At 35.8% G+C, this 27,335-nt stretch overlaps 1 protein-coding gene across 2 annotated transcripts in view; it reads left to right on the top strand.

The window, feature by feature from the left end:
• APAF1 (apoptotic peptidase activating factor 1) overlaps window positions 1–27,335 on the top strand; it is a 98,827-nt gene that overhangs the window by 12,069 nt on the left and 59,423 nt on the right. For both annotated transcript variants that reach the window (XM_039223260.1, XM_039223261.1), the window contains exons 6-16: window positions 5,431–5,614; window positions 8,445–8,557; window positions 8,659–8,790; window positions 11,060–11,298; window positions 11,705–11,872; window positions 12,567–12,698; window positions 15,851–15,964; window positions 16,411–16,595; window positions 21,619–21,745; window positions 22,601–22,726; window positions 24,948–25,079. In XM_039223260.1, coding sequence (XP_039079191.1) covers window positions 5,431–5,614; window positions 8,445–8,557; window positions 8,659–8,790; window positions 11,060–11,298; window positions 11,705–11,872; window positions 12,567–12,698; window positions 15,851–15,964; window positions 16,411–16,595; window positions 21,619–21,745; window positions 22,601–22,726; window positions 24,948–25,079 — 1,652 coding nt within the window. The remainder of the gene's footprint in view (window positions 1–5,430; window positions 5,615–8,444; window positions 8,558–8,658; window positions 8,791–11,059; window positions 11,299–11,704; window positions 11,873–12,566; window positions 12,699–15,850; window positions 15,965–16,410; window positions 16,596–21,618; window positions 21,746–22,600; window positions 22,727–24,947; window positions 25,080–27,335) is intronic.

The following is a 27,335-nucleotide window of genomic DNA, read 5'->3' on the forward strand; positions in this document are numbered from 1 at the left end:
TACCAGGACAAATCACATGTGAAAGTAGAATGGGGTTACTTTCCTCTGATTAAAGGAATACCGTCCCTTGAATGAATTACAGGTGTAAGCTTCATTCAAAGCTGAATTGCTCCCTCTTGTGCCCATAGTCAAGACGTTTACATTCCTTCTGGAATGTGGAATTAATACTTCAGTATTTAACTATCATACTGTGATGGTAGGAGATTTGCAGATCAGTTGGTCATCTGGTCTATTTGTCTTTCTTTGTAAAACTAGCAGTGTTTAATTTTTTCTTGCATATGTTTCTTTCTTTCTTTTCTTTTTTTTTTTTAAGCTGTCTCTGTCTCTTTTTAAGCTAAACTCTGTACCCAGCATGGGTCTTGAATTCATGACCCTGAAATCAGGAGTCACATGCTTTACTGACTAAGCCAGCCAGGGGTGCCTTCCGTATGTTTCTAATGCCCTAAATTTTTAGTTTTAAATTTAGGAGAGAAAGCCCTTTTTTTTTTTTTTTTTTTTTACTTTTGAACATACTATTGTTCCTTTATTTTTTAAAAAATTTGTCTTTAATTCAAGTATAGTTGACACAGTGTTACATTGGGTTCAGGTCTACAGCATAGTGATTTGAGAACTGTACATATTATGCTATACCCACCCAAATTATAGCTACCATCTCTCACCATACAGTGCTATTATAATACCATTTCCTATATTCCCTATGCTGTACCTTTCATCCCCTTGACTTATTCATTCCATAACTGGAAGCCTGAACCTCCCACTCCCTTTCATCCATTTTGCTCATTCTCCCCACTCCCCTTCCTTCTAGCAACTTAAGTTTGTTCTCTGTATTTATGGATCTGATTCTGCTTTTTGTTTATTTGTTTTTAAGGTTCTACATTTACGTGAAGTCATATTGTATTTGTTTTTAGGAGAGAAAGAACTTTGGTCTAGGTAATAGGTACGTAGATTTAAGTCTGAAGGATTTATTAACTACTACATCAGGACACTTGCTTTTCCTTGTCTTTTACTCTGGGATGTTTTTTTTTTAAGTTTATTTATTTTGAGAGAGATAGAAGGAAAGAGTGAATGGGCATGTACATAATGTGGGGGTTAGGGAGAGAGAGAAACGGAGGGAGGGAGGGAGGGGGAGAGAGTGAGAGAGAATGAACATGAATCCCAAGTAGGCTCTGTGTGGACAGTATGGATTGTGAGATCATGACTTGAGCTGAAATAAAGAGTTGGCTGCTTAATCAACTAAACCACACAGGTGCCTTGATTTTTAAGAAATTTAAATAGAATGCACACATTTAAAAAAAGCAAAACATAAAACATAAAAGCAACAGGTAGTTTAAAATCTGATTTAAATATTATAAAAGTAGGGGTGCCTGGCTGGCTCTATCAGTAGAGCATGCAAGGCTTGATCTTGGGGTTGTAAGATCGAGCTCCACGTTGGGTATAGAGATTATTTACAGATAAAGTCTTTTAAAAAATTACAAAAGTGGTATATTCATTTAAAAAGAAGTAAAACTTCACTTACTCTTCTTTCCTTTCTCCTAAATTGTACATCCTTTAGCAGAGGTAATTGTGGTTAACAGTTTACAGTGAATTTTTCCAAACTTTTTTCCTGTGCATTTATAAACCTGTGCACACACTGAATGTAGCTGTAACACTAAGGGAAATCTCAGGGATTTACCATTTCATAAATGTAGACTTAGATTGAGGGAAGTCTAAGGGAATTTGCAGAAGCTTTCACTTCACAGCACTATCTTTACCCTAGTTCCCAGCAGAATTTTCTGTCTCCTGGTCATTTGATATCTTTTAGATTCTCATGCTGTTATAGTTAGTTCATTGCCATTTCTGATCTAAGTTTCCTCCTTTTATTCCCAAGCTTTTCTGTCTTACCCTCTAGGTTTTCTCCTCTGTGATCAGGAAACTCCTCTATCTTATCAACCTGTTCTGAGAATGTTTATCTCCTTATCTAAAGTTGGGCATTCCCCCACTGTCTCCCCCCGCCCCCCCCATACCACGTTCTTCATAGCTGCCTTTCATGGTTTGGCAACTTTTTTCCCTTTACAGCCTACATACTTAAGCACTAGGGAGTGAGTGGATGTTGATGTTGTCCTTGCTTTATATTGCCTCATCCAGACCATTAATACTCCCTTTTCCAACGAAAGTCTTTGTCCTTTGAGGTTCATTTCTCTAATCCTTCCAAGTTCCCCATTGATGATTAGAGTTCTTAATTATAAATTTAAGCTCTTTTTCTGTTGATACTCTTAGTAGGATATTGACGTTTATATAGATGAGTCATCCAAAATCTTGGCCTCTCAGTTTCTTGATTTCTTTACCTGCAGTGACCATTGTCTTTATTTCCCTATAGCTACTTACTTTCCTGATGACAGACTGGACCCTTGTCCTTGCCAATACCGGAAAGGGTACTACTTTTGAAATCTTAATGTTAAACCTTCTGCTCTACCCACCTCCACCTATTCTGTTCTTCAAGTTCACTACTACAGTTTGCTGACCTTTCAAGAATTATTCCTTGATTTCATAATATCCTTACTATTTATCTCATCAGCCTCCTCTTAGGCTCAGGCCTAGGTTTATATTGTCCATTAATCAGTTGCTCCTCAGCACATACTCTTGGCTCTTTAGTTCCTCCTTATTTGGGTAGAAGCTGACTCCTTCTCTGTGCTAAGAGATGGCATCTAAATGGTTACTCCCCGTTGCTTCATCCAGTTACTTGCTTATTCCCCATTGCTTCATCCATACCATTACTTGCTTCCTCTTTGCTGAAGAAAATCATCCAACTGAATTTCAGTGTAAATTCATGATCATAAACCTTGGCAGTTTTACTAGGTTTAGTTAGTGGAGGTGTAATTATTGCATTGAAATTTGTAGAGTATAATCAGAAAACAACTTTTTTCCCTTGTTGCCTGTTCAAAACTTCCTGGGACTGATTCTTTCCTTCACCTTGTACAGGTTCAGAGTCCCTAAGTCATTTGAAGTTTTAAAAACCATCTAACTTTTTTTTAAGTTTTTATTTTAATTCCAATTGTGTAACATACAGTGGTGGATTAGTTTCAGGTGCATGATACAGTTATTCAACAATTCTGCATCATCTAGTGCTCATCACAACAAGTGTACGTATTATTGTTTTTAGTTATTTTTTTTTGGTGTAAGTGTAACTTTATTCTTTACAAGGTTTTAATTTCAGGTATGCAAGATAGTGATTCAACAGTTCCACACATCCACCAGAACAAGTGCACTCCTTAATCCTATTACCTGTTTAGCCCATTTCCCCCTCCCACCTCTCCTCTGGTAACCATCAGTTTGGTCTGTATAGTTAAAAATCCGTTTCTTGGTTTATCTCTCTTTCTCTTTTTTTTTCCCACCCACTATGTTAATTTGTTTCTTAAATTCCACATGAGTGAAATCCAATGGTATGTGTCTTTCTCTGATTTATTTCTCTTAGCATTATACTCTCTAGCTTCATCCGTGTCATTGCATATGACAAGATTTCGTTCTTTTTTGTGGTAGAAAAATATTCCATTCTGTATATATACCACAGCTTCTTTGTCCATTAATTAATCGATGGATACTTGAGCTGCTTCCATAATTTGGGTATTGTAGATAATGCTACTATAAATATAGGGGTGCTTATATCCCTTTGAGTTAGTGTTTCTTTACTTTGTTGTTTTGAATTAGTGTTTCTGTTTTCTTTGAGTAAATACTCAGTGTCATTGCTAGACCATAGAGTAGTTCTATTTTTAACTTTTTGAGGAACCCCCATACTGTTTTCCACAGTGGCTGCACCATTTTGCATTCTATCAATCTAATTTCAATAATTAAAATGTCAAGTCCTATTTAATAATCCAAACTTCATTTATATGTAAGATTTTCTCCTTGCTCAGTTGGTCCTGCCTCAGTCTTGGGAAGAGGTGGTTAAGATGGACATTGCAGGTTGTTTCCAGCTTTTTCCTGTTGAAAACAGTGCTGTAGTAAATATCCTTGAGGAACAGAATAGTTTAGAATGAGCAGTGGTCCTGGAGGTTTGAATCCCAACTCTGCTTTGTTAACCTGTGTAACCTTGGAAAAAATACTCAACCTTCCTATACTTCTGTTTCCTCATCTGTAAAATGGGGAAAATAAGTATCTGCCTGATAGTTTACTATGTGGATTAAAAATAGATTAATATGTAGAACTCTTAGAATAGAATATCTGTCAAAAGTAAGTCTTTACATATATACAGATCTGTCTTTTAGGTGATTAAGTTTTTATAATAGTGATTTTTGTGCTTAATTATTTGTAAATAACAGTAAATAAATTGTCCTTTTGCATATTATAACTCATTTATCTTTATTTTTTGTTTTTTCTTATACTATTTATGATTACCTAATATAAATCTTTATGGTAATGCCACTGGTATGATCTAATGCTACTGCTCACCATATTTCACACATAGGGACCCCTGTTGCATTTTTTTTTTAATCTATGTGGGTAGCTGATTAAGTATAGTCTATGAAGGCTTAAGATTTTTGGCTCCTGATACCTATGTGAGTAAAAATATGTATTGTAAGATACACTATGACTTAATAATGATGATGCTATTAACAGTTGAAAGTAACAGTAATAATAATTTTCATTCTTATCTGGTCCCTACTAGTTCAAAACTTAATATTTGCAAGGTACTCTCAGATCCATATCACTAGTAATCCTGTCTGTTGTAATCCCTTACAGTTAACATAGCAACTTCACATGTTATATCATTAATTTCTCGCAGTAACTCTGAAATAGGTAAGGTAAATAATACTATTTCAGTATAACAAATGAAAGTGAGGTTAAGTGATTTGCTAAAGATCACATAGCTATTAAGCCCTAGAGCCAGACTTGAACCTAACTTCTTACTTTAAGTTTCTACATGAAAACTGTAAGTGAGTTATGTGTTCCTGGATATCTGTGGTTCTTAGTCAGAGGTGATTTTGCCCCCAAGGAGACTTTTGACAATGTTTAGAGATATCCTTGGTTGTCCTAACCAGGGAGGAGGAATGCTACTAGCATACAGTGGGTAGAGGCCAGGGAGACTGTTAAACATCCCGCAATGCACAGGAAAGTTCCTTACAGTAAAGAATTATCGGGCCCAAAATGTCAAGAGTACTGAGGTTGAGAAACTATGTTTTACAGTGATCACTGATGACAAAGATTAAATTTTTGCTTGGTAAGATTTTACTGATAAACAGATTTATTTCAAACTTCAGTTTCTTCACATCTTCAGCTTTTCTTAGATTCAGGTTATAAAGCTCGACAATACAAGCAAAATGTACATACTGAATCAAGAGAAATTGAAGATAGGATGAAATTGAAATAGGAGCAGATCTACTATTTATCACCAAAATCTTTCAAAGGACACCTGTTCAAATGCCTTAAGTTTATTATTATTATTTTCTTCACTAGGTTGTTTCCCAGGGGGTGTGCACTGGGTTTCATTTGGGAAACAGGACAAGTCTGGGCTTCTGATGAAACTGCAGAATCTTTGCGCGCGGTTGGATCATGATGAGAGTTTCTCCCAGAGGCTTCCACTCAACATCGAAGAGGCTAAAGACCGCCTTCGCATTCTGATGCTGCGTAAACACCCCCGGTACAGATAGACAAATTTAGTTGGTATATGAAGTCCCAAATGAGACTTAACTGCTGACAGTTTGAGAACATCATACCCTTTTCTTGCTGTTCAGTAGAGATCTCAGAATAAATGATTGCTTTTCTGCTGTTCTTTATCTTGTATTAAACAAAAGTGGCTGTCACTGGCCAAAAATTACTACTTTTCTTTGCATCCTACCTACTATGTCTCTTATCTACCACTGGGTTGCTCAAGAAGTATTTCCTAAGGAGGTGAGTTGGTGAGTGGTCTTTGCTAGAAAATGCAAGCTTCTTACCTTGAATCTGTTCTTTTTATTTTTCTACGTTTTCTTATTTTTAGAGAGCAAGTGTGCATGTATACAAGTACAAGCAGGGGAGGGGCAAAGAGAAGGGGGAATAGAGAGAGAGAAAATATCTCAGGCAGGCTCCATGCCCAGCGTAGAGCCAGATGCAGAGCTCAGTCTCATGACTGTTATATCATTACCTGAGCTGAAATCAAGAATCGGAAGCTTAATCAGCTGAGCTACCCAGGTGCCCCTGAATCTGTTATTTCTGATGGATAACATTGAACAAGAGACGAATGACTATAGGCACTTGGTAAAAGGATTATTATTTAATGGGACCCTTCTGTTGTGTGGTATTAATTTTTGGATGTATGTATATCTAACTTTTCTACTTCCATGTACTTCAAGAGTGTGTTTTGTTTGTTTATTTAAATAATTCATTCAATAAATAAGATTGTAATTATGTGCCAGGCACTGTTATCAACTATTTTGTAATTTTCATTAGCCAGAAGGGAGACAATAGCTTGGTTCCTGCTTGTCTAATAATATAACTATCAATAGTTAATCAACTGGGATTCAGTCATCACTTTGATTTCCCTTACCTAACAATCATTCTTTCATTGGTTCATTTAACTAACATTGAGAGTTATGCCAGGTTCTGGGTCAAGTGTTGCAAGTACAATGATGAATAAAGCCTTCCTTGGGAGTTCAGTAAATTGGATGAGAATTAGGTGATGGCTCTAAAGTTTTTAAAAAAAAATTTTAATGTTTTATTTTTATTTTTGAGAGAGAGAGAGAGACAATGTGAACAGGGGAAGGTCAGAGAGAGAGGGAGACACAGAATCCGAAGACAGGTCCCAGCCTCTGAGCTAGCTGTCCGCACAGAGCCCGATGCGTAGCTCAAACCCACAAACTGTGAAATCATGGCTTGAGCTGAAGTCGGAAGCCTAACCGACTGAGCCACCCAGGTGCCCCTCTAAACTTTTTTTAATGCTGCAGTATAGCTGATGATGCAGTACACTTTCATATGTCATAGTGGCTGAGTATGGCAGTGATTCTTAAATTGGTAAGTGGATTATTATCAGAATATTGAGTGAGAGTAGTTATTTTTATTTTTTAATTTAAGTTTTAGAAAGTGTGTATGTGGGTGCACATGCCTGGGGGAGGGGCAGAGAAAGAGAGAGATTCCCAAGCAAGATCTGCGCTGTGAGTATAGAGCCTGACATGAGGCTCAGTCTCATGAACTGAGAAATCATGGTCTAAGTTGAAATCAAGTGTTGGATACTTCACTGACTGAGCCACCCAGGCACCCTGTCATTCATTTTGTTTATAAGCAGCATTTGGTTTATACTTCTGCAATTTTCCAGGCTGTATGTTTACCCAGTCTTTTTTTGGTAATGTACAGAAGTGATGTGCCATTAGGATAAAAATTATAGTGTATTATTACCCTATCAGCTTTTAGTTGTATTTTTTCTCCATATGTTCTGCTGAGATCAAAAAAGTTTTTGGAGAAACCAATTAAGAATTGGCACAGAAGTTCATTAGAAATAAACAAACTGATTTATAGATGGAAAAAACCTCCACTAGTGTACCAAATGAAAGGTATAATATTCTTGCCAGTGCATTATGTTAGAACACAGAAATTGCTAGTTTTGTAGGTAAAAAAATGGCTAAATATGGTCATTGTTATATGGTTGATTCTAATGCTAATTGTGAGCCCATTTCTCATTTGGTTTTGGTGCTTAAAGACTGAATTAGAAAAATCTTATTACTTAGAAACTTATTTTAAGGCACTTGGTAACCACTTTTTAACACCTACATAGTATACACAGTTCTGTTTTTATAGGTTCTTTAACTTTATTTCTAGGAGAGAGAGAGAGATCGCCTGAGCAGGGTAGGGTCAGAGAGAGAGGGAGTCACAGACTCTGAAACAAGCTCCAGGCTCTGAGCTGGCAGTCAGCACAGAGCCCGACGCGGGGCTTGAACCCACGAACTGCGAGATCATGACCTAAGCGAAAATCAGACGCTCAACCAACTAAGCCACCCAGGCGCCTCTAGATTCTTTAACTTTAAAATGCATTCATTGGGGTGCCTGTGTGGCTCAGTCAGTTAAGCTTCCAACTCTTGATTTTGGCTCAGGTCATGATCTTCCAGTTTGTGAGATTGAGTTCCACCAATGTGAGGCCTGCTTGGGATTCTCTCTCTCCCGCCTCTCCCCCTCTGCCTCTCCTACTCCCTCTCCCCTGCATTCTCTCTCTCTCTCTCTCTTTCTTTCTCTCTTCCTTTCTCAAAATACAGAAACTTAAAAAATAATAAAATGCATTCATTGTTTTGGAGTTGGAAGGGAGGAAAGTCTCTAATTTTTTTTCCCTTATTTGAATCAGTATATTGTGAAAGGAATATAGCAAAGAGGAAGAGCCATGAAATAGATATCTTTTATTTTGTAAATTTTAAAAGACATTGGTGATATCTTTTTTTAAAGAAAGCAAGCTTGAAACAAATGTCATTAGTCACTTAATACAAGTTTTTGTTGTTTTTTAAAATTAGGTCTCTGTTGATCTTGGATGATGTTTGGGATCCTTGGGTACTAAAAGCTTTTGACAATCAGTGTCAGATTCTTATTACAACCAGAGATAAGAGTGTTACAGATTCAGTAATGGGTAAGGGTTAATTTGCTTTTTACTACCTTTATGTTTTAATTCAATTAGATTTATATATATTTTAACCAAATTACTTACTATATCTTGTGATTTTGTTACAGGTCCTAAATATGTAGTCTCTGTGGAGAGTGGCTTAGGAAAAGAAAAAGGACTTGAAATTTTATCCCTTTTTGTTAATATGAAGAAAGCAGATTTGCCAGAACAAGCTCACAGTATTATAAAAGAATGTAAAGGTATGGTTATTTATTTTGTGTATGATGGGATTATAGAGATACTAATTTTATCCTTTTGTAAATTAAGCTAATAAGTATGGCAGTTTAGCACATGAACATCTAGAAACTTTACTAGAATATTTAGTATTTTAGGTTTGTTTCTGATACCCTCAATAGATAATCATATTTTGGTATTCATTAAAATAATATTTAATGAACACCAGCATATGTTAGTGGGAGACATTAGATATAGTTATGACTTTAGCCAAAGAAGAAAAAACACAGTGAGAATGAGAGTTTTAAATTTTTTTGGTAGATTTTATAAAAATAGTATTCTAATTTTGTACCTAAAAACTGGTGTTCTCTTAATTTGCATTTTTTATGAAGTCAAGTGAAGTTAAAATTTTTACTTGTTTATTGAATATTGCATTTTAAGAAATTATCCGTGACTCACTTTTCTTTGTGATATAAGTGTTTGTAATTGACTTTTGGGCACTGTAACTATTGAAGCTATTAACTCTTTGACATTTTTTTTTTTTTGTAAATACTTTACCCAGTTTCTTGTCTGCTTTTTAATTTCATTTGTAGTGTTTTATTTGACATACTAATTTTATGTCACAAATTTAAAGTTTTAAAATTTTATATAGTCACATCAGCTCTTAAGATTATTTTTTCCACTGTTGTTAATGCATCAATAGACCTTTGTTTTTTCATTCTGCCATCAAATAGATACTTGGTTTTGAGCTAACTGACTTTTAAAAACTATCTTAGGAAAGGATACTTCATTTGTATTCTGATTGTAAAGGGGATAGATGTCCATTTTGAAACATTTAAAATATGTGTGAAATGATAAAAAAGTGAAATTACCCATAACCTTGATAATTATTAGTATCATGAGAATATTTCAATCTTTTAGGACATATAAAACTGAAAAAAATGCTGAGATTATAATGGTATAATTTATAGTTTGAATCTTGGCCTTTTCATACAATAAATCTTGAATATTGTTTTATGTCATTAATATCTTTTGAAAAAAGTTAGTAATGACATAATATTGTGATAACTTCAACTTATTCAGTCATTTCTTTGTTTTTAAATATTTTACTATCTTAGGGCATCTGGGTGGCTCAGTCAGGTAGGTGACTGCCTCTTGATATAGGTTCAGGTCATTATCTCATTGTTTTTGAGTTCAAGCCCACAACTGGCTCCGTATGCTGATTGTGTGGAGGGAGCCAGCTTGGGATTCTCTCTTTCTTCCCTCTCCCCCACAAAATAAATAAACATAAAAAATATTTTTCACTATTATAAAAAATTCTGTAATGAGAGGCGCCTGGGTGGCTCAGTTAGTTAAATGTCTGACTTTGGCTCACGTTTTGATCTCACTGTTCGTGAATTTGAGCCCCACATTGGGCTCTGTGTTGACAGCAAGAAGCCTGGAACCTGCTTTGAGTTCTATATCTCCCTCTGTCTCTGTCCTCCCCCGGTCCTGCTCACACTCTGTCTCTCTCAAAAATAAACATTAAAAAAATAAATATAAATAAATAATGCTGTGATGGATATCCTTAAAAAATATTTCTTATTTCTAAAGACTTCTTTCTTTATTAAAAAAATTTTTTTTTGTAACACCACACCAACAAACAGTGCAGGTTTCTTTCTTTCTTTCTTTCTTTCTTTCTTTCTTTCTTTCTTTCTTTCTTTCTTTCTTTCTCTCTCTCTCTCTCTCTCTCTCTCTCTTTCTTTCGTTTTTATTATAGTTTATTGTCAAGTTGGTTTCCTTATAATACCCAGTGCTCATTCCAACACATGCCCTCCTTGATGCCCATCACTCATTTTCCCCTCTCCCTCACCCCCATCAACCCTCAGTTTGTTCTCCGTATTTAAGAGTCTAATGACTTCTTTAGAATAAATACATAAAGTGAATCCAAAATTTATAAATTTTTTTAAAGATTTTTTTTTAGTTTATTTTTGAGAGACAGTGTGAGTGGGGGAGGGACAGAGAGAGAGAGAGAGGGAGACACAAAATCCGAAGCAGGCTCTAGGCTCTGAGCTGTCAGCACAGAGCCCAATGTGGGGCTCAAACCCACGAACCACGAGATCTGGACCTAAGCTGATGTCAGATGCTTAACCGACTGAGCCACCAGGGTGCCCCAAGATGTATAAATATTTTAAGGCTTTGGATAACATGCAGCAGAAATTGTTTCTTAAGAATAATGTGACTCTTATTGGTAATTTTTGAAATGAGACAGTATTAACCCAGTAACTTTGTTTTTTTGTTTTGTTTTATTTTTAGGTTCTCCTCTTGTAGTGTCTTTAATTGGTGCACTTTTACGTGATTTTCCCAACCGTTGGGATTACTACCTCAGGCAACTTCAGAATAAGCAATTTAAGAGAATAAGGAAATCTTCATCTTATGATTATGAGGCTCTGGATGAAGCCATGTCTATAAGTGTTGAAATGCTCAGAGAGGACATCAAAGATTATTATACAGATCTTTCCATCCTTCAGAAGGATGTTAAGGTGCCTACAAAGGTAATAGAAGGACTAGCAATCCTCATTATTGGGTATTTTTGACATGTAACTTTTGATATAATACCGAAGATGTTGTTACAGAGGATATTGGAAGGTTAAGACCTGTGCCACTGAGGAGTCGTTGGGGGTATAAAAATCCTACTGCTCTTAGTCTCCATCAAGAGCTTGGTGTTGAACTTAGATTAGTTTCCTATTTCTCAGTTCTAGTGAAGCTGGAGAAGAATATGACTTGTTATCTCTCTTCTCTATCTTGACAAATAGTTGAGCTTCTTCATATGAAATAGAGATGCTGTTATTCAGGGCTTTATGATATAGTTTGTGTGTATGTTCATATGTGTTAACACCTTATCTGCAATTCTAGTAATTATAATTTTGTGGTAAATTAAATACTTAAAATGATTCCCAGGTGTTATGTATTCTTTGGGACATGGAAACTGAAGAAGTTGAAGACATACTGCAGGAGTTTGTCAATAAGTCTCTCTTATTCTGTGATCGGAATGGAAAATCATTTTGTTATTATTTACATGATCTTCAAGTAGATTTCCTTATAGAAAAGAATCGCAACCAACTTCAGGTACTGGCTTCTCTGTGAATTTTTTTAAGTTTTAATTTTGAAATTTTAGGGTTATAGAAGTTGCAAAACAGTAAAGAGAGTTTTATGCATGTACCTTAATCTAGCTTCCCTCAATGTTAACATCTTACTTAACTATGATAAAGTTATCAAAACCAGAAAATTAACAATGATAAAATATTGTTAGCTAACCTACAGATTTTATTTGAATTTCACCAGCTTTCCCACTTATGCCCTTCTTGTGGTTGAGATCAAGGTCCCATATTGCATATAATTGTCATGTGTCTCTGGTTTCCTTAAATCTATGAAAATTTCTTGGCTTTCTTTATCTGTCATGGTCACTTTTGAAGAGTACCAGTTAGTTATTTTGTATAGAGTCCCTTAGTTTGGTTTGTCTGATGGTTTCTTCTGACTAGATTAAGGTTAAATATTTTTGTCAAGAATACCACAAAAGTTATGTTCTGTCTTCAGTGCATCATAGTAGGAAGTTGATATGTCAGTGATGTTAATGTTGATCACTTAGTTAAAATGGTACCTGCTGGTTTCTCCACTGTAAAGCTACTATCTTTTCCTTTTGTAATTAATAAGTATTTTCTAGGTTGATCTCAGCACATTTTTAAATAGCTTTGGTAAGCTATAGTGATGCTTAGGTTATGAAATTGTTTCTGTCTTCTAAAATGTTTCATTTGGGTTTCAGGATCTACATAAGAAGTTAATCACTCAGTTCCAAAGATATCATCAGCCACATACTCTTTCACCAGATCAAGAGGACTGTATGTATTGGTACAGTTTTCTGGCCTACCACATGGCTAGTGCTAATATGCACAAAGTAAGATGACTTATTTAAAAACTATTTTGTCTCACTTTTATTTCATCCTATGTTTAGAATTTTCTTTTACTAGTAAAAATAAGATTATGCTGTATGTAAGTGTTTTGTTTTTGTTACTCTTTTTACTGACAGTGATTTAAAAAGGTGGCTTAGTAACTGTAGTAAATGAACCATCTAAAAATTCACTCTTTTCTTATCAGTAGCTTTCTTTTTTTGGCAGTATGGATTTATTTTTAAACTTTGAGAGGAATGGACAATGGGAAAGTATATTCATTCATTCAGCAAATATTTATTGAGTGCCTGTTAAGTACTGGTATTGTTCTTCATTGTGAAGATATGCCAATGGCACAAGTCCCTGCTCTTGTTGAGGTTACATTCTCCAGGGAGACTAATAGAGGACAAATAAATTTATACTATGTTGGGAGTGGTAATGCTCAGAAAAAGAAAAACGCATGGAAAGAGAAAGTGATGATATAGAATCATCATGATTTGTTGATGGATTTGGTGTGTATTATAAGACTACTCCAGATCTAAATTTTTATAATATTAATATAACATAATTTAATTTAATTTAACTTAACATATCCATAACATTATGGATAACATTTGGGAATTATTACCACATAGATGATATTTGAAGTCATTACTTCAATGTTCAAAGTTAGTTTGACTATTCAAAGTCAAACTAACTATTCAAAATGTTAACATTTTGGAAAAACATATGTACTTTGAGTAATTTGTCTGTGCTTCGGTATGTTATCTCTTGGTTGAAAAAAGGGTGTATTGTTGGACCCTATTCTTTTTAACCTAGCAAAACATAGTTTACATTTAATAATGTGCATTTGAGTGAAGATATTGCAATAAATATCTGTGCTAAATTTGCTTTAACTGTAATTGTTGCACATTTAGATTTTCAGATTTTTGCCTTTACGATGCTGTAGTGAACAATCTTATTTATCTTTGTACCTACATTATTTCCTTAGAACATTTTTTGAAGTGGGATTATTGGGTCAGTGCATCTTTTTAAAACTTGGCATGTTTGATAGTGTGACAGGATTCAGTTTCTGTAACTGTATATAGTTTTCTACGTTGTTCTGCTAATACTTATGTTCTACACATACTTATTCTTTAAAATTAAAATAGGATCATAATAGAAATAGTCTTGGGGTGCCTGGGTGGCTTAGTCAATTTAATGTCTGACTCTTGATTTTAGCTCAGGCCACGATCTTAAAGTTTGTGGGATCGAGCCCTGCATCAGGCTCTGCTCTGACAATGTGGGGCTTGCTTGGTATTCTGTCTCTCCCTCCCTCTTTCAAAATAAATATGCATTAAAAAAAAATGAAATAGTCCTATCTTGTTTTTTCCATTAAACTACTTTCATGGTCATCTTTTTATGTCAATTTATATAGAGTGACAAAATTTTTAAAACTTCATACTATTTGATTGTATAGTGGTGACCAGTTGGCTTATAGATAATAAGATTGCTTAAGCACTCTTGTCTGATTATTTTCTTAGGACATATTTAAAAATGTTTTTATTTTAATGTTTGTTTATTTTTGAGAGAGAGACAGAAAGTGTGCGTGCAAGTGCGCGAGCGGGATGGGGGCAGAGAGAGATGGAGACACAGAATCTGAAGCAGGCTCTAGGCTCTAAGCAGTCAGCGCAGGGCCTGAGGCAGAGCTCACGCCCATGAACCCTGAGATCATGATCGAATGCTTAACTGACTGAGCTACCCAGGTGACCCAGGACTTATTTTTATGAGCATAGTTTCTGGGTCAAAGGGTACATATAGTTTGAATTCTTTCGAAGTTTATTTATTTATTTTGAGAGAGAAAGTGCAAGTAGGGGAGGAGCAGAGACAGGGAGAGAAAGAATCCCAAGCAAGATTTGCAGTGTCAGCATAGAGCCCAATTCAGGCCTTGAACTCATATGTGAGATCATGACCTGAGCTGAAAAGTCAGACAGTTAACTGACTGAACCAGCCAGGTGCCCCTGCAGTTTGAATTAAAAAAAAATTTTTTTAAATGTTTTATTTATTTTTGAGAGAGAGAGAGAGAGAGAGAGACAGTGTGAGCAGGGGAGGGTCAGAGAAAGGGAGACACAGAATCCGAAGACAGGCTTCAGGTTCTGAGCTGTCAGCACAGAGTCCGATGCGGGGCTCGAACCCATGAACTGCGAGATTATGACCTGAGCTGAAGCTGGACGCTCAACTGACTGAGCCACCCAAGTGTCCCTGAATTTTAATATAGATTACCAAACTGTCCTCCAGAAGGGTGCTCTGAGTTACATCACTGCCAACAGTATGTGAGAGTGTTTATTTTCTCTGATTCCAGCTAATCCTCTTATTACTGCTTTTAGTCTTTAGAAATATAATATTAAAAAATGCTGAATCTTTGTTGTTTCATTTACATTATTGGTGAGGTTTTTGGCCATTTGACCTTTTATTTTGTGCATTTCCTTTACTAGATTTTTTGGTCAAGCTGTTTATCTTATTTTATTAGAATTTTCCATAAAACAATAATATTAAGCCCTCATAGGTGTTCTAAATAAATTTTTTAATTTTTGGTCAAATTTTATTTATATTGGTTTCACCTGTATTGAAGGTTTGAATTTTTATGGTAGGTAAGAGCACTTTCTCTCTCTCTCTCTTTTTTTTTTTTTTTTTTTGTATTTTTTTTTTTTTTTTTTTTTTTTTTTCATTTCCTTCATCCTGGGGTTACAAAAATAGTTGCCTGTATTTTGTAGTATTTTTTGAAGTTTTCTATTTTATATTTAAGTCTTTAATATTTCATTNGTTTCACCTGTATTGAAGGTTTGAATTTTTATGGTAGGTAAGAGCACTTTCTTTCTCTTTCTTTTTTTTTTTTTTTTTTTTTGTATTTTTGCTTTGGTGTTGTGTTTACAACCATTTCCTTCATCCTGGGGTTACAAAAATAGTTGCCTGTATTTTGTAGTATTTTTTGAAGTTTTCTATTTTATATTTAAGTCTTTAATATTTCATTGGTTCCTTTAATAGCTTCCATTTTTGTCCTTAAATTCTAGTTATCTGCTAGATTTCTTTCAGTAGTAATATTAGGATAGAGTTAAAAATGGTAGAGTTAAAATTCTTTGATGTCTTTAACAGTGTCCTTATCTTACTGTTTTTTTAAAAGGAACTTTGTGCTTTAATGTTTTCCCTGGATTGGATTAAAGCAAAAACTGAACTTGTAGGCCCTGCTCATCTGATTCATGAATTTGTGGAATACAGGCATATATTGGATGAAAAGGTATAAATTGGTATGAAAAATAAGTCCCTAAAGGGCATCTCATTTTGTCATTTAATTCTAGGTATAGTAGTGGGGATGAATAGAACAAAAGGGGCAAGGAGAGATAATTTCCTTTCTTTGATCCTTGATTATTTGAATTATTATGCTTCCTAGCCTACGAATGTGGATGGGATTGAGGTTTGAAAGTTGGGGAAGTGTTCAGAAGTATTTTTTTTTTTTTACAAAACAATGTATTAAAAAGTAATAGTTGGATAATGAGATTTTTACACTTTGTTTAAAAGTTTGGAGAGGGTCACCAGATATTTATTACCTAATGGTTGGCTATTTAATTTTAGCTTATATAGAGAATATCTCATTTAAGCCTTTAAAGTGACAAGATCACAAAAATAGAAAATGTCAGATCTTGGCTCTGGTTGTATTTCTAAGAGATTTCAGTTTGTTCATAGGATTGTGGAGTCTGTGAAAATTTCCAAGAGTTTTTATCTTTAAATGGACATCTTCTTGGACGACAGCCATTTCCTAATATTGTTCAGCTGGGTCTCTGTGAACCAGAAACTTCAGAAGTTTATCAGCAAGCTAAGCTGCAGGCCAAGCAGGAGGTCGATAACGGAATGCTTTACCTGGAGTGGATGTAAGTAGGTTAGGAGAAAAACCAAAGGGGAGCGGAGTGCTAACTGTGTCATTATTTTTCAGGTAGTGAATAAGTTCACTCCAGGAAGATTTAACTACTTTGGAAAGGGCTGGAACTTTTAATAAGCATTCTTCCTTATTGAAAAGTTCTGGAGAAGTAAGCATTGGAAAAATCATATTTTCAAAGAGCTCATGGAAATAGATGCTTGTCTGTAGGCATTTTGACCATTCATACTAAATATTAATAATAAATGGTTTACTTACTATAACATAGTATGTTAGTGAAGAACATGGACTTTGAAGCCACAGACAGTGACTGAGTTCTAAAACCTGATCTGGTTTTGTGATTTTTAATAAGTTACAGGTTGCTTTTCTTTTTCACATATAAAATAGAGATAATAGTTTTTTGAGGTATTTTTGTGAAGATTGAAATGAGATAATTGGATATAAAGTGATTAACACTTTGTTTTCCACATAGCACTAATTAAACTTCCACTGAATTTTGATTCTTATTCCTATAAGAGGCTGTTCAGTTTTACTCTTGCCTTAATCTTACCAATTAGAAAAATGAAAGGGTAAGCTATCATCTTTTTAATGCCTGTTATATAACATATGTGCATATTATTTGTTTTATCTTCAAACCTTATAAGATAAATATTATTTATTTTGCAAATGAGAAAATTGAGACAGAGATGTTGAGACTAAGCTCATGTAGCTTGTTGAATGGGATTTAAACCCTGGATCTGTTTAGGGGCGTCTGGATGGCTCAGTTGGTTAAGTGTCTTACTTTGGTTCAGGTCATGATCTTGCGATTCGTGGGTTGGAGCCCCATTTTGGGTTCTGTGCTGACAGCTCAGAGCCTGGAGCCTGCTTCAAATTTTCTTTCCCTCTCTCTCTCTCTCTCTCTCTTTTTTGCTCTCTCTCTCTGCCCCTCCCTCGTTCATACTTTGTGTCTCTCTCTCAAAAATAAACATTAAAAAATTTAATAAAGAAAAACCCCTGGCTCTGTTTAGCTTTCATTTCTTTTCTTTTTTCTTTTTCTTTGTCTTTTTTTTCTTAAAATATTTATTTATTTTAGAGAGTAAGAGAGAGCATGAGCATAAGTGTGGGAGGGTCAGAGAGAGAGAGAGAGAGAGAGGAGGGGGAGAGAGAATTCCAAGTAGACTCCATACTCACTACAGAGTCTAGCTTGGGGCTCTATCTCATCATGGTGAGACCATGACCTGAGCTGAAATCAGGAGTCGGACACTTAACTGACCGAGCCACCCAGTGCCCTTGTCTAGCTTTGTTTTCTATTCACCTTCTATATGCCATGTTTCTCTTACAGCTAGAGATAAAGATTGTGAATGGTTGACTTTTCACATGTATAATTTATATCTGAATAGAACTCTAGGTTATTTGCAATATTTACTAGTCCTGGACCCTCTTTCCAAATAAGTCAGGTTGCCATGGGTGATTCCCTTAATTCAGCTTAGGTTAACAAATATTTGAATTTCTCTAATGTGCTAATAATTAAGCACTGTTACCAGGTGCTAAGGCTCTCTTGAACGAGCTTATAATATATTAATGAAGAAAAAAGTTTAAGCAAATAATTAAACATAATGTGATGAGTGCAACAACAGAAGTTTGTTCTGTTACGTATAATATAGATCTGAGAAGTGGGTGATTAATTTGGATTGGTGAGGAATTCTGGGAAGTTTCCATGAAACAGTTAAAAAATGTTTTTTAATTTAAAATTAAATATTAGTTTTTTGTTGGTTTTATGTAAAGTAATCTATGTTTCTCATTAAAAAATTTTTTTTAAATGTTTAATTTTTTCTGAGAGCGAGCGAGCATGAGCAGGGTAGGGTCAGAGAGAGAGGGAGACACGGAATCTGAAACAGGCCCCTCTGTTTCTGATTTTTTTTTTTTTTAAATCAAATAATACTAGAGGGATATAAAATGAAAAGTTAGGGGTGCCTGGGTGGCTCAGTTGGTTAAATGTCTGATTTCAGCTCCAGTCATGATCTCACAGTTTATGAGTTTAAGCCCTGCATTGGGCTCTGTGCTGGCAGTGTGGAGCCTGCTTGGGATTCTCTCTCCCGCTCTTTCTCTGCCCCTCCCCTACCTGCACACATGCTCTTTCTCTCAAAATAAATAAATCAACTTAAAAAAAAGTCAGAGACTCCATCTTTTCTCACATTCTCATTTCCCAGAGTTAACTATCTTTTTGATTCTTTTCTGGCAATAATTTTACTCCCTTAGAAGCAGTCTCTTAACTCATTGAGGCTAGGGTAGACCTGTCTGTATTCTAGAATACTTGCCCACTTTATATCATAGCATTTGTCTCACTTTATGGTGATTGCCTATTTTTCTCTGTTACTAGTCCATATGTTCTGTAGTCTAGAATAGTTTGGAGGTTAAAATAACAGACTTTGTTTGGCTTTAGACTGCCTGGGCTTGAAATGCAGTTCTTCTTTATTAGTTGTATATAACCAGGAAATTTTTTTCAACTTCTCTCATTAATGGTGCTATTTCATAGCATTATTGAGAAGATTAAATGACTGTGTGTATACAAACATACACAAACACACATAGAGTACTTAGAACAATACCTTGTTCATAGAAAGTGTTTAATATCTATTAGTTATTAAGAATAGCATTTATCATTTTGCCTGGTCCATATAGTTGGTATGCAGTAGAAATTTGTGGAGGATTGACTGAATTGATGTTTTGGTTAGTAGTTGAAATAGAATTTTAATACACGGTCTGATAATCAAACGGGCATAGGTTTAGTTCTTGTTCTCTTGAGTTGTTGAGTTTGTTTTTTAAATTTTTCTTGCTGTTTTTTTTTCCCCCATTCATCAACTTTGTTTCAACCCATGATGTTCTCTCACAGAATGGTTAGTCATTCATACCTGAATCTTTTAACAGGGTTTGGCCAGGTCATATTCAAAGAATACTTTATTTCAGTACTAGAAAACTTCTTTTTCTGTAGAAAGGTTTAGGTTAGTGTTGTAGACTCGGTCTAGAGTTCTTTCTTGTCTAGCAAGAAAGGGGGGGGGGCGCAGGATTAAATGTGAGATGGCTAATGTCTGGGAAAAGACAAGAGCCCCGAATAAGGGTCCTTGCCCCATTTTTATTAGGATCAGAAGGCTTACAAACATGGTGATGGATGTGCACAAAGAGACAATGAAACTGTGAACATTAACTCGGGGATGTGGGGGAAAGGGGGTCTTGAAGATATTTGGGGTTAGGGGTTTGGGTTAATACAAAACAAAATCCTGGTGCCAGGCTCAGAGGACATGACGTACCACCTCTCTTTATCAAAACTAGGGGATAAGACGGGTAGAGCAAATAACCTCAAGGTTAACAAGGCACCTTTCCTATTGTTAATCATCTTTGCCCTGGGTAGCTTCACCCACATTGCAGAGGTCTATAGCCCTATTTACCTGTTTACTTAATTTGGTTCCTTCTTCCTGAGAAAGCAGCTTTCTTCTATAGTAGTACTAAATTTGGGGGTGCTTTCACCCTGAATACCTAATCTTGTTTATTTCATATACCTATCTTCTATATTGGGGCCTTTGCTCCTCCCTACTTTATCCTGGGGGCCTTAGCTCCCCTTCTCTCTCCTTATATGCCTAATCTAGTTTACTCAAACTTGGGTGTGAGCAGGCTTTGTACTTTATGCCGTTAACCCATTGGTGTAACCCTGGGGAATTCCTAAGCTTATTCCCCACAAGTTGGTATCAGCAAATTTAATTTTAGTTTTCAAAGAAATCATTTGTTTATGCATTCATTTGTTATTTCTTTAATACTTTTTGGCCATCCATTATATGGCCATTAATGGGACAGGTCACTTTCTGACCTTTTTTGGGGGAATTGAATAGTTAGATCAAGGGGAAAGTAACTTACCTGGTTTTCTTTTTTTTTTTTTTAAACTTTCTTTTTTTCTTTTTTTAAATATTTTTTTATTTATTTCTAGGAGAGAGAGAGAGAGAGAGACAGTGTGAGCAGGGGAGGGTCAGAGAGAGAGGGAGATACAGACTCCGAAACAGGCTCCAGGCTCTGAGCCGGCAGTCAGCACAGAGCCCGATGCGGGGCTCGAACCCACGAACCGCGAGATCATGACCTAAGTGAAAGTCGGACGCTTAACCGACTAAGCCACCCAGGCGCCCCTACCTGGTTTTCTTCAAGGTTCTTACTACTTTAGTTCTTATATTACAGTTACTTGTTTTGTTGTTTCTAGTAAATTATAATACTTTTAAAAAAATGTTTGTTTATTTTTGAGAGAGAGGGAATTCGAGAGGGAGGGGGCAGGAAGAGGGAGGAACAGAAAATCCGAAATGAGCTGTGTGCTGACTGTGATTAGGGTTACTCATTAGGTTTATCTGACTACTAAAATAAGCGTGATGCCATTTAACATATTTACTTTTACTCAGAATGACTGGGGCATATGTATAGGAAATTCTGGCACTGCTCTTTTACCCCTTTAGTCCATGAGAAATAACGTATTAACTATATTAGTGGAATAGTTAGTATTCAGTAGATTAAGATATAAATAAAATGACATTACTTGATTTTTTTTTTCTTTGTGCCTAATTGTGGTTAGAGAACAGTTTTAAGGTACATCATCCTAACAGTGGGTGTAGTGTCATACTTTAGTATGGCTTCTTTCCTTTTAAAAATGGAGATTTTTTTGAGAGTATTCTTATGTAATGTTTGCACATGTTTCAAAAGGATGTATCATTAATGTATCAAAGGAAAATAGCGACATGTATTTGATTAGTTAGATTTCTCCCAACTCAGTGTCATTTGCAGTACATGACAGGTTGCTTGATAGAGGGTAGCATTTCTCTTAAAAAGCCACTTTTGTTCTGCTTTTTTCCCTTCAGGAGATATATGCTATCATTTACATGTTGGTAACTTAATTTTAAGAATTTGTATTTTTGGCAACAAAACAATGTTAAAAGACAGTTTACTTTATTACTGAAAAAAATTACTTTTACTTACTGGGTTTCTATTCATTTTCTCCTTGTATGTAGAAACAAAAAAAACAACAAGAATCTTTCCCGCTTAGTTGTCCGCCCCCATACAGATGCTGTTTACCATGCTTGCTTTTCTGAGGATGGTCAAAGAATAGCTTCTTGTGGAGTTGATAAAACCTTACAGGTAAAACAAATCTCTTGAGAAAAATTGAAAGAGGCATGTACCCAATACTATGCATATTAGAATATATTTAACTCCTAAAATTGAAGAAAATTACACATTAGAAATAGAGAAATCCAGCTCTCTGAAATATTTTATGAAAACTTTCTCTGGAGATTTAAAAGATGTGGTTGTGCGTTTTTGTTATTTTAAATTTGCCAAGTGACATGAAAGTACCTTTTACCCTAGCAATCAGTTTCTGTCATCTGTGTGCCAGCTAGGGGTAATGAGGAAGGAAAATTGTTAAAAGACCTAAGAGTCCAGAGCACAGTGAACTAGGCTCTGATTAAAAAACAGTTATTAAATAAAATAACCTATTTTAGTATAGGCTCAGACAAAGATTTTTTACAAATCCTGACTGTAAACAGGATTTGGACTAGATTATTTCCAAAGTGCTTGAAGGAATTTCTTAAGTTCTCATTTATTTTTAGAATACATGAATGAATGTTTTTCTTTAAATCTGTCCTCTACCTTTTGGTTTTGAAGGAAACAGGATCAAATTAGTTAAAACTTTGATATTTAGAGTATTTTTATATATGTACTTCATTACTTAAAAAAAGAAAAAAGAATTTGCCAAACTGATCTCAAGAACTGAAGCTATATGCTGCTAACTCTTTTTATTGATATTACAAACATTTAACAAGGGATAGTTCTCTATGTTCAAGCATATAAAGAGAGATATTTCTGATTTTTGGAGTGGTGTTGCCAAGGTTCATTCCTATTGCAAAATAATACTGATTAAGATCTTTAAAAGAAAGATTTTTATTGAATGGTGGCTAGTGGTTTATGGTAAAAAGATTTTTATTGTTGCTTATGCAGGTGTTCAAAGCTGAAACAGGAGAGAAACTTCTGGAAATCAAGGCTCATGAGGATGAAGTGCTTTGTTGTGCATTCTCTGCAGATGACAGATTCATAGCAACCTGCTCAGTGGATAAAAAAGTGAAGGTAGAGAAGTATTTTTCTCTTGAGTTGTAATTACCATAGAATTCATTTTCTTTTTCCGTAGTACAGGGAATAGGATAAGTAGGGATAAAGGACTCTTGCCTGTTGATTACAGACTTGAGGCAAACCAGTTTTAGCTATAAATTAACACTGTCTAAAAACCTTTTTTTATTTTTATTTTTATTTTATTTTATTTTTTTTAATGTTTTATTTATTTCTAGGAGAGAGAGAGAGACAGTGTGAGCAGGGGAGGGTCAGAGAGAGAGGGAGTCACAGACTCTGAAACAGGCTCCAGGCTCTGAGCTGGCAGTCAGCACAGAGCCCGATGCGGGGCTCGAACCCACGAACCGCGAGATCATGACCTAAGTGAAAGTCGGACGCTTAACCGACTAAGCCACCCAGGCGCCCCTAAAAACCTTTTTTTTAAATGTTTATTTTTGAGAGAGAGAGACAGAGACAGAGACAGCGCATGAGCTGGGGAGGGACAGAGAAGGAGACTCAGAATCGGAAGCAGGCTCCAGGCTCTGAGCCGTCTGCACAGGGCCCAACACAGGGCTCAAACCCACAAACTGTGAGATCATGTCCTGAACTGAAGTCTGACACTTAACTGACTGAGTCACCTAGGCACCCCAAGCTTTTTTCTTCTTCTTTTTCTTTTTTCTTTTCTCTCTTTCTTTATTTTAAAGAATGTTGTAACTGGCTAGGTGTGGGGGGTCTTAGTGGGCCTGGGAGCAAGAAAATTGGCTTGGAAGTTTTCCTGGTGTCTGGACCCACTTGAAGAAACTTTGGAGTGTCTAGACTAAATTAAGGCCTTGGAAAAATCTACTTCTTGATAGATTGGACTCTCCAGGTGGCTTTACAACCAACCAGTTAATTCACTCCATAGCTTCTACTCTGAGTCAGATTTGGAGTTGGCCATTCCATGTAGTTCCAAAGTTAGAACTAAATGGAGTAAAAGGAAATAACACTGTTTCTGCTTTCTAAGTACTCAAAAATAAAGCAAGAGACAGAGAAATGTCTATTAAAGAACTTAAAAATAAGCTTTTTGACCCTCTGGTGGTGCTTTGACAAGATAAAATGTGGGGCACCTGGCTGGCTCAGTCAGTAGAGCACATGACTCTTCATCTCAGAGCTGTGAGTTTGAACCCTGTTTGGGTATGGAGCTTACTTAAAAATTTAAAAAAATGCTATAGGAAGGACATTAGTACCTGTAAAAAGTCCAGAGCCCAGTGAAGATTAGATAATTTATTTCTTTTGCTTGTTGCTAAATAGAACACACTGCTTAGTTATCTTACATAGTAACTAGAATGATGATTCTTTTTCTTGGGAATTTAACACTGTGTGAGGCTTTATAGTACACACTTTGTTGTATTGCATTACCAATTTCTCACTACAACCTGCAAACTAAGTATTTAACAGATGAGGCAACAGGTTTAGAGAAGTCATTTGCTCAGGCTCACATCAGCTGAAAATTAATGGAGCCGGGGTAGAAAGGTAGGTTTCCCTCAGAATCAAAACTCTTTATTTTTTTCAGTGAGCTGTCTTTACTTATTTATTGATAACTTGAAGTCAGAAATGTTAGCATGTTCTTTATCTCATTTGATACCTTGAATTGTGTAGGACAGGTATAAGTATCCTCATTTTATAGAAGAGGCAACTGTGATGCAAGTAAATTAAGGACTTAGCAAGGGACACAAAAATAATAAATGGTAGAACCAGGTCTTGGACTTAATCCTTCTGATCTAAATTTCATCATTCTATACTTCTTATTTATTTAAAGTTTATTTATTTTGAGAGAGAGAGAGAGAAAGAAAAAAAGAAAGATGGTCAGATTTCATTCTTTCTCATTGCCATGTAGTATTCCATTGTATAGATAAACCACATCTTTTGATCCATTCATCAGTTGATGACCTTCCATGGTTTTTATAATACTTATGTCTCTGCTTGCTGTCATTCATATAAGCATGCAATCTTGCCCCTGAAGAATGTAATGTTTTCAAGAGATTCTATTTATGCTACAGGAAGGTCACATGTATAGACTTGCAAGTAATTTTTTAAAAAAAAAACCTGGAAAAATACATATTTTAGAGAAGGGGGAAGTATTCATTAGTCTCATGTCCAACTGGGAAAATCTGCTACAAAACAGCTGATGTTTGTTTGCTCCTCTGTTCTCCTTTTGAAAATAAGGGGTAGTTGTAAATTTTATTTTCTCTGTTCTCCTTAGATTTGGAATTCTATGACTGGGGAACTAGTACATACCTATGATGAGCACACAGAGCAAGTCAATTGCTGCCACTTTACTAACAACAGTCATCACCTTCTCTTAGCCACTGCGTCAAGTGACTGTTTCCTCAAAGTAAGTGTGGATAATGAGAATTACAGACAAATTTGGTAGATGCATTAGAACATTTCTTTTGATTTTCTCATGCATTAATCAGGGCTATTTTGGTTGCAGTGATAAAAACTTCCATATTAGTTTAAGCAAAAAAAAAAAAGAAAAAAGATATTATTGGTTTATGTAACTGAAAAGACTAGAGAGAACATGGCTTCAAGCATAGCTGATCCCAGATGCTAAAATTATGTTCTTAGACTCTACCTACCTCTCATCTGTAGACTTTGTTTTCCTCTTTGTTTGGTTTAGGCGTTTTTCTTTCAGTGTGGCAGGAAATATGGCTATTCTCACCTCTAGTCTTACATGGGTCTTATAGTTCATAGTCACAGAGGAAGTAATATATATATATATTATATTATTATAGTATTATGTATATATAATTATATTGTTATATTATAGTATTATATATATATAATATATATATATATTATACATACATACATCTAGGATTTCTCGTTTCCCAGATCCCATAGATTTAATTTTAAAGAAGACTAGGTGACCTTGTTTGTCTTATATGCTTGTTGTTAAATAATCCTAGTGGCCTCTAGGATGGAATTCTTGGATTGGCAAAAGATCGCAAGTGTAGCCATGTAGAAATGGAACAAATGAGGTGAGGTAAGCTCCGCTGAATTATATAATGGGGCTTGATTCAAAAGAGAGGTTCTGTTATCAGAAGGAGGAAGAAAAAATGTGCTGATAGAAAAAAAAAAAAACAGAACCTAAAACCAAAAACATACTCATTTTATGTATGGTAATGCTTTATAAATTATAAAAGATTAAAAGATTTTAGGGTTTTTTTGAAGTTTGTTTATTTTTAGAGGTAGAGGGAGAGCACACACGTGCATGTGCGGGGGAGGGGCAGAGAGAGAGGGAGAGAGAGAATTCTAAGCAGGCTTTGTGTTGTCAGTGCAGAGCCTAATGTGGGGATCAAACTCTTGAACTGTGAGATCATGACCTGAGCCGAAATCAAGAGTTGGACGCTTAACCAACTGAGCCACCTAGGCACCCTGTCTTTTTTTCCCCTCTTAAGTGCCATATTGAAAATAGCTAGATTGAACTTTCTTGGGTCCCAGAAAGATTCAGTCTTCCTTTGGATTCTTTTTTGTTTAAAAATATATTTTTTAAATTTTTATTTATTTCTAGGAGAGAGAGAGACAGCATGAGCAGGGGAGGGTCAGAGAGAGAGGGAGACACAGACTCCGAAATAGGCTCCAGGCTCTGAGCTGGCAGTCAGCATAGAGCCCAACGCGGGGCTTGAGCCCACGAACCGCGAGATCATGACCTAAGCGAAAGTCGGACGCTTAACCGACTAAGCCACCCAGGCGCCCCCTTTGGATTCTTTTTTGGATTGGTTTCTGTACTTTGTCTTCCTTCTCCTCTATTTTTTTTTTTTTTTTGGAAATTATTTTTGAAAGAGAGAGAGAGAGCAAGTGCATTAGGTGCGGAGAGGGGGTAGAGGGCAGCAAGAGAGGGAGAGAGAGAATGCTAAGCAGATTCCATGCTGTCAGCGTGGAGCCCAGCATGGGGCTTGAACCCATGAACCATGAGATCATGACCTGGGCCGAAAACAAGATTCGGATGCTTAACTGACTGAACCACCCAGGTGCCCTGTGTCCTTTCTTTTTTAATGTCACACTGTCTTTGCAATGGGACATTGTATTTTTGGGAGGGTTTGGCAAAATTTCAGTTTGGAAGACCTCAAAGATTCTGTTTGATGTTTAAATAATGTATTTGAGGGGTGCCTGGGTGGCTCAGTCAGTTGGGTGTCCGACCAGCTCAGATCATGATCTCACGGTTTGTGGGTTCGAGCCCTGTGTCGGGCTCTGTGCTGACAGCTAGCTCAGAGTCTGGAGCCTGCTTCAGATTCTGTACCTCCCTCTCTCTCTGATCCTCCCCTGCTCACGCTGTCTCTCTCAGAAATAAAACATTAAAAAAAAATAATGTATTTGAAAAAACTTTAGAAAATACTGAAAGTTGTCACCCCTGTACCCAGCAGTTCAGGAAGCTGAACTTTTATGTTTCCTTCCAAAAGAAAGCTTACGTAGAAGCTCACTGTGTAAGAGATAAAGCCTGTATTGCTCTGGTTGAAGTGGAGTATGGGCTTACATTTCTATTCTCTCTCGTTCCCTCTCTTATTTCTCCCCAGGAGTCCCTTTCAGACATGTTTCTGGAATTCCTAGGGCTCTGCACAACTCAATTTGAGAACACTGGAGTGGATTA

Source organism: Hyaena hyaena, unplaced genomic scaffold (assembly GCF_003009895.1).
Source record: "Hyaena hyaena isolate Hyena2069 unplaced genomic scaffold, ASM300989v1 scaffold_1305, whole genome shotgun sequence".
NCBI classification, from domain to species: domain Eukaryota; kingdom Metazoa; phylum Chordata; class Mammalia; order Carnivora; family Hyaenidae; genus Hyaena; species Hyaena hyaena.